The sequence below is a fragment of the Saimiri boliviensis genome, chromosome X, assembly GCF_048565385.1.
Source record: "Saimiri boliviensis isolate mSaiBol1 chromosome X, mSaiBol1.pri, whole genome shotgun sequence".
Classification (NCBI taxonomy): domain Eukaryota; kingdom Metazoa; phylum Chordata; class Mammalia; order Primates; family Cebidae; genus Saimiri; species Saimiri boliviensis.
The window spans coordinates 129788915-129797054 of NC_133470.1; the positions used below are offsets into that span (position 1 = coordinate 129788915).

The following is an 8140-nucleotide window of genomic DNA, read 5'->3' on the forward strand; positions in this document are numbered from 1 at the left end:
CGAGAGTTCCTTGGAGTAAACAATACAAATTTGGAGATGAATCACCTTCCATCTCAGGATCATGGCCTGTGAATGGAACAGTGGGGTAATGGTGGTGGAGGGTGGAAATTGTGGATGTATGGAGCAGGCGGTTTGCTCACCTCGCACACTGAGGGGTGATGCTGGCAGTAGCTCTTAGGTTTCCTTCAGACTTTTGCTTCTGCTCCCCTGTCCAGTGACATCTGACTCTCACCTCCCAGAAGACTCCTGTTCAGTGTTAAATTGGCTTCATCACCAAATTAGGTATTTGTTGCTGGACTTGGTAGGGGTAGAATCACATAAGACCAAGAATAGATCTCAGAGCTCTGACAAAAGTAATGACAGGAAATGGATTGTGTAAATGTGTCAGGGCTGGGCTACTGGAACAAAGCAAGGGACTCTGTGCAGGGATGGGGGGAGTATTTGCAGCATGGCTCCAGTTGGATGCAGGACATCCCATCTCTGGCCTCGTGTATGAGTGTGATCCAACTGATGGCTCTAATGAGACCACATTTTCTAATTTCAACAAATAAACCCTTAAAAGCTTGAAGGTTTGGAGATAAAGCTTTCAGTTGAAACAATAATAGCTGCCTTTGGCTGCCTGCCTCCTTTGTGCCAGGAACTTTCTGTTATCTCATTTAAGCTTCTCGGCAACCCTGTTGAGACAGACAGTGTATCCCATTTTGTAGAGAGGGAAACTGAATTTCAGAGACATTAAGTAACGTGTGTAAAGTTTCACAACTTGTAAGTCGAGGCACTGGGACTTCAAGCCAGGGATGTCAAACTCCACTGCCCATGAAAACTCTATTTTGCTGCCTTCCAAACAAGCAATCTAAAATGCATTCTGCAGATGACCCAGTTCATTAGACCAGCTGCAGCCTTTGCAACAGTTTAGTTGTTATCCTGCCTTTATTCCTATTATCTCATTTTTAAAAAAATGAAATTAATAATATAATTTATAGAGCAACTTAAATACCAGGTGCTGCGCTAAACACTTTCCACACTTTGCCTCATGCATCCTTCATGACGATCATTCTATGTATAAGGATATTGAGGATCAGAGAGGTGAAGAAACTTGGCCAAGGTCATAAAGCTAGGAAGTGACAGAGTGAAATTCAAACCCAGGGCTGGCTGAATTCAGAACCCATGTCTGTGCCCTACAACACAATGCAGTGGGGAAGACAAATGTGGTCTTCATTCTAAATGGGTTCCTCTCTGTCAGCCACAGCTCTATCTCTTTCTCACCACATGGGGTAGGCCAGCCCCAAGCACAACTCACACTTTTAAGCCCATGTACCTTAGGCCACTTCCTCAGCCTAGAATACTTGCCCTCACTCCTCTACGTAACAAGAGGCTATTCTATGCTACTCGATTAAGGGTTGAGTCATATGCCTCTTCTCAGGTGGAATAAATTGCTCTTGTTTTTTTGCTTCTATCTTTTTTAGCGTACCCTTTATTTTGTCTTTCTGTAGAGTTTAGCTCATTGCTGACCTGTCTCCCTTACTAGATTCCCAAGCTCTTGAGGGCAGGCACCAAATTCTATTCACTCTAGCTCCATGGTGGTTTACCCACAATGATGTAGTGGATGATCAATACATGTTTGTGAGTTGACCAAAGGACTGGCTGAGAGATGCCCCAAATGAACAGACAGATGCATTCATTTGTGGCTGGATCCTGGAGCAGTCACACAGGCTACGCATGTGGACTAGACTGGCTGGGAGAGTCTGGAATCCCCTGGGCTCATTTTACTAGGCTGTAAACATAGGAGGCACGTCATAGGGTACAGGTGATATCTGCTCAAGACCAATTCTAGGTCCATTCTGTGGTCTGTACTTTAGAATTCATGTGAAGGGGCCAGGCTCTCCTAGTTTGTTTATGTTGTGCCTTCTCATTCATGGAAGAAAGGGCTTCCCTGCCTCCCTTAGGAACACAAGATTCGTTCCCACATGTCACTTTATCTGCTTCTGGCTATTCTGAGAGTGTCCTGAAGGAGTATGTGCTCTGTGGAGACAGATCGTGATGTCCTGAAGCATTTTTTTGGATACTTTTTATCGAGGCCACCATGTTATGGATTCTCAACCACTTTATCTCATTTTATGTTATTAATCTCTGCCACAACGTTTTGAGGTGGGTCTGAATGTCCCTGTTTTGTAGCTGAAGAAACTGAGACTTAATGAAATGTCTTGCCCAAGATCACACAACTAAGTAAGTGGCAGAGGCAACATTCAGTGTCAGGTCTGTCTGCTCCCAAAGCCTGGCATCTTAACAGAAAATACATGGGAGAAACACGAACTGCCCCCTCCACCATAAAATGGAAAGGATTGTATTTATAAAATGGATTACATATTTAAGGTGAGATGTTTCTTAATTATTGTTCACCTTTAATCCCCCAAGATGATTTTTTAAAATGGCAGAAGGAGTTGGGAATTAAAAAGTACAACTCCTCTATCAATTATTGATCTGAATGCCCCCATATCAACACCCTCTGACAGATACCTTTTGGAGATGACTACAGATTATTTTGCCCTTTCTGCTCCATTTACAGTTCGGGTGGGTAAGTCTCCAAGATGTCATTGAATTTGTAATAGTCACACATCAAGTTAATAACAAAACTCGCTTAGAATACTGGTATCCCATACTACCCCGCCTGATTCTTGGCCTTGCTGGGGTAGCTGCAATAGTCAGGAGTCCTTGCACTGCCAAATTGTAGCCCAGTTTTCTTTCTGCTACATCATCCTACCTCATGGCATCAGTGAATACATGTTTATAAATGGTAGGGAGGAAGTGGAACATTATTGCACTGTGAGGTAGAAGAGGGGACAAACATGTACCTCACCACCTGTACTTATTTAGGTGCAGGTAAGAGTTGGGGAAGAAGACCTTTGGTAGGAGAGCTGAGGACCATTGGGGCTCCTGTGGATTTAGCAGCCTGGGTATCTGGGAGGAGTCCCCTTTGGCTCTGGAGAAATGGAAGTGGGGCTGCCAGGGGACAGAGGTGCCCCAGAGGGATGCAAATAGTTGGCCTCTTGAGCTTTTATTCCTGCTTAGTTCTCAGCTAAAGAGTCAAAGGCAGAGGGGCCCTCCCAGTGTACTGGCCATGAGCGTTAAGAAGGCTGAGGCTTAAGGCCATCATGGAATGTAGGGGAAGGGGAAGGTGGTGATGGGCAGAGCACAGGAGGCTGAGCCTCCATCTCCCTCCACCAAGAGGTGAGTTGGCTCGCTTGGAGGGGAGTGGCGGTAAAGTGAGATTGTGGGAAAATGTATAGAGCAAGGGGGAATAGGAATGAGATTATGGGGATATGGATGGAACAGGGTGGGATAGGAATGAGATTGTGGGGATATGGATGGAGTGGAGTGAGGTATAAGTGCGACTGTGAGCATATGAATGGAGCAGGGGGTATATAATGAGATTGTGCGGATGGAGCAGACAGGGGATAGGAATGGGGTTGTGGGGAGTTGGATGGAGCAGGGGGGATAGGAAGATTGTGGGGATGTGGATGGAGCAGGGGAAAAGTAATCAGATTGTGGGGAGTTGGATGAAGGAAGGGGCATAGGAATGTGATTTTAGGGAGATGGATGGAGGGGGGGGACAGGGATGGAGTTGTGGGGAGATGGAACAGGGGATATAGGGATGAGATTGCGGGGAGATGGAGTGGGGAGATAGGGATGCGATTGTGGGGAGATGGATGGAGGAGCAGGGATAGGAATGGGATTGCGGAGATGTGGATGGAGCAGGGGGAAGGGTCTAGAGAAGGGCAGAGCTGATGGGAGTGATTCTGGAAGGACAGCATGCCAAGGCAGATTCTGGGCCTGGCAGCCCCGGGAAGGCTGCACTGGGCTTCTTGCAGTGGGTGGTGTCTTGTCCCCCATCACCCTGCTAGCTTCATTAGAGTCCCAATCTTCATGCCCCCTGCCACATAGCCCAGGGTTCTGTGTGAAACCTGTGGGTCTGCAGTTCCTGCCAGGCTTCCTGTCCCTGTCACTGTAGATGGGAGCCCTCCAGCCTGGCCATCATGCCTCTTCCCCTCTTCCCTGTCCTTCTGCCCCACACCCACACAGCTCTGTGCTCCTTTCCCTGAGGTAACAGCTCTGGCTGCTGCACACCCTGTCTTGTCAGCCCAGGGACCCCCTCTTCCCTCCCCAGCAAATTCCCTCAGATCTGCATGAGCATTCTTTTTTTTTTTTTTTAAATCCCAAAGTTTCTTCATATGTCCTGGCTTCCAAGTTGCTTCTCATGCTAGACATCTGCTTCCTGGTCTTTCTGAAGTAAGGAGCAATAGTTCAGAGTCCTCGCACTGCCAATTGTATCTAGTACAGTGGTTCTGAGCCGGGAGCAGTTTTGCCTCCCAGGAGACCTTTGGCAAGGTCTGGAGATATTTTTGGTCATCACAGTGGGTTAGTCACCACTGGTGCTACTGGCACACACTTAGCTGAAGCCAGGGAGCCTCTGACCATCCTCTAATGCACAGGACAGATGCCAAGGATAAAAATTATCCTGCCCAAAATGTCAATAGCACTGAGGTTAAGAAACCCCACTCTATTATATAGCTATAGATCTGCAAGGTTAGGCTTGGAAATTGCCAGGTGCTGAGCCTTTAGGCACTGAACTTTCAGGAGCAACTGCTCTTTCCTTTCCTCACTTGCCAGATGGGGGCTGGGCGTTGCCATGAAACAGCTACAACTTGGGCAGGAATCTATGGAGAGAAAGGCAGGGGGAGATTCCTCCTCCCCAAATTTAATACCAACTTTTAGAGAAAGCATTGCACTTCAACCGTTAAATGCCTTTGTGCCTCTACAAGATAGTGCCAGTTTTTTTTTTGTGTGTGTGTTTTTTTTTTCTTTTTTGTTTCTTTGTGTTTTTTTTCCCCCTTGGAAACAGAATAGTAACTTATTATTCTCGTAATTTATAAAATGCACAGTTTCGTGTTGTGAAAGTTGATGCATTAAGTTTTGGAGTCTTCCCCTCCTCTGTTTCATGTTCGTGAGTTGTAATACTTCTTTGAATATTGGAATATTTGCTGTGTCAGCAAAGTACTGTAGTGGTGGCTCTGTCCAAAAAAAAAAAAAAAAACCAAACAAACAAACTGATTGCCTTTCTTTTAATATAAGGTTAATGAATTCTTAATTTCTTAAGGGTGTGCTTATTTATCAGAAACTGGCTCAAAGAGTTGCTTGTTTCCTTTGACCTGAGTTTTTTAGGATTTTTTTTTCTGACTAAGCAATGAAGATTCTTGCCAACAGATTTAAATGGTCAGTCTAATCTCTTTTTTTTTCCACCCTTGCCAGTTTCTTCCATCTGCTCCCAGTTGTCTTCAGAATGGGGGAGCAGAACCACTCTCCCAGGAATGAGCTTCAGCACAGGATGAGAGCAGAGGTTCCCGGAAAGAAAAGCTGGCACTCCCAGGCCTACGCCCTTGGTGCTGTTTCCAACTTTATGTCTACTTTTCTGACCTTTCCTATCTATAAGGTTGTGTTCCGGCAACAGATCCATGCCATGGCAGTGTCAGAGGCTGTGAGACAGCTTTGGCACGAAGGTCCTCAATACTTCTACCGGGGAATCTACCCTCCTCTTCTCTCCAAGACGTTGCAAGGGACTCTTCTGTTTGGGACTTATGATAGCCTGCTGTGCTCCCTTTCTCCTGTTGGGCCACACACTCTGGGACATCGCTGGGCTGCAGGGCTCATGTCTGGTGTGGTGGAGGCTGTGGCACTCAGTCCCTTTGAAAGGGTGCAAAATGTGCTCCAGGATGGTCGCAAGCAAGCTCGCTTCCCCAGCACCTTCAGCATTCTCAAGGAATTCAACTCTTACGGTCTTTGGGGGCGCCTGTCACTGGGCTACTATCGTGGTTTCTGGCCCGTCCTGGCCAGGAATAGCCTGGGGAGTGCTCTATATTTTTCTTTCAAGGACCCGATCCAGGATGGCCTGGCAGAACAAGGCCTTCCCTATTGGGTTCCTGCCTTGGTGTCTGGTAGTGTCAATGGAACAATCACCTGCCTAGTTCTGTATCCTCTGATTGTGCTGGTCGCTAACATGCAGTCCCATATTGGATGGCAGAACATGCCAAGCCTGTGGGCCTCTGCCCAGGATGTGTGGAACACTCGGGGCCGAAAGCTGCTCCTGATCTACCGTGGAGGCTCCCTGGTCATTGTAAGGTCAAGTGTGACATGGGGCCTCACTACGGCAATCCATGACTTCCTGCAGAGGAAGTCTCACTCCAAGAAAGAGCTGAAGACTGACTAGCTGCAGAAAGTGTGGCCGTGGCAGCTTTGGTATTCTAAATCTGCCCTGGTGGGTTCTATACTGCTTACTTCTTTGGCTCAGTTGCCTAATACAGCCATTCTTTAGCATCTGTAAACTCAATGCATGGGAGAAGTTCCTGACTACCAACCTGTTGAGCATGGACAAAGCCCAATAGGATTCCTTAGTCAAAAAGAAACGTTTGCCCCAGTCTCTCCACAGCTTCAGTAGCCTCAGAGCCAGGAGGCCTTTAAATAACCATGTAACCCAGATTAAGTGTCATTCCTTTAAGGAATTCCTTGATAATAAGAGGAAACTTAAAAAGATGAGCTTACTTAGCACTGTGAGCTCTGTGACCCCTCTAGGTGTCCTCCAGACCGAAATGAGTGGAACTCCAACTTCAAAGAACTATGCTTGACTCTTAGGATGGGCATTTCATAAAACTTCTCAGATGGCTACATATTTTTTAATATTGTTCACTTCCTCTATCACCACCCCTCACTTCTCAAGGCTGTGGATCCTACTTTCAGGGTAGCAGCTGTGGCTGGAAATCCTAAATTAGTCTTGCTTAAACTCATCATGTCCCACAAGAACTAGTGGGGCTGGAGATGGGAGTGAGAAGAGGTATGGCCCATGGGTGGAAAGAATAAAAACTTTGAAAGAAGAGATTTAATTACATGCAAAATAGAAACATTTAATATTGTCTGCTTGGTGTTATCTGCCAGGATATTTCTGAGAGCAAGGTGATAACATTGCCTAGAAACTGTTTGAATTTCTCTAAGAAACCTGAAAGTGAAGTGACCATATCTCTTCACAAATAATTGCATATTTTGTTGATGTGGTAAATGTAGTTGCTATGACATAAAGATCAGAAATCTTAGCCTGTCATTCAGAGCCATTCAATATATGGTCCTCATATAACTTTCAACATATTGTCACTCCACTTACATAAACCCCAAACACTAGCCAAGGTGAACTATTCTTCTCTCCCCAAACATTCCATGAACTTTCCCATGGCCATATTTTGGCCCACACTATTCTTTCCACCTGCAGTGTTCCTTCTTCACATGCCAGTCTACCAAATCCTTCCAGTTTCTCAAAGCTCAGTTCAGAGGTCACCTTCTCTATGTAGCCTCTTGATTTCCCCCAAATGAATGTGACATTAGTCTCTGCGATGCCCCTTTCTCACAGCACTTCATACCTGGTACTGATTCCATTATGTTACTAATCTCATGCGATCCTGTGTTCTTGTATTCTTCAATACCTCTTACTAGACTGTAAAACTTATTGAAAGCAGGGATTCTTGTAAGCATTTTTAAATCTTCCATTGTGCCTGGGTGCTCAATAATGTTGGTTGAATTATTGAATTAATTATCAAGCTGTGATATGGTATATCCTCAGGGTGCTGTCCCTTGTACATGAAGATAATGTTATTGACTCACTATCAGCAAGACACATGCCTTTGGGCTGTGTTTTTGTTTTCTTTTAATAGTGGATTTAGTTTTGTGCTAATGATAATGATGCTGCTGCTGATAATAATAACAATAAAAAATTACTTTCAACTGGAATATTTGATGAGTTTGTGTTACTGATGTCATGTTTGCTATCAGCACCAGTTCATAAACTGAAATTTCATAAACAGAATCACACTGTATAACTGTCCCATTTGTTTCAACTCTGGGATTTTGAAGATTTCCAAGATAACGTGTGTTATAGATTTCCCTTACAGATATCTTGATAATGCCCTCTACTTGCATCTCCTTACTGAACCAAATTTGTCCTTTATTTGTCTTATGTGGTTGTAGATTTAGCAGTGAGAACTTCCCACTGAACGCCACAGAAATTAAAGACACAGTTGTTGGAGGTATGATGTCAGAGAGCATT

At 45.1% G+C, this 8140-nt stretch overlaps 1 protein-coding gene across 3 annotated transcripts in view; it reads left to right on the top strand.

Moving 5' to 3' along the window:
* The window catches only part of SLC25A53 (solute carrier family 25 member 53), a 9882-nt gene extending 1988 nt beyond the window's left edge, over nt 1-7894 (top strand). For all 3 annotated transcript variants that reach the window (XM_074391601.1, XM_074391602.1, XM_003935899.4), the window contains one exon: nt 5305-7894. In XM_074391601.1, the coding sequence (XP_074247702.1) occupies nt 5336-6259 (924 nt within the window). In that variant the 5' untranslated portion in view covers nt 5305-5335 and the 3' untranslated portion in view covers nt 6260-7894. The remainder of the gene's footprint in view (nt 1-5304) is intronic.
* Nucleotides 7895-8140: the final 246 nt, after the last annotated feature.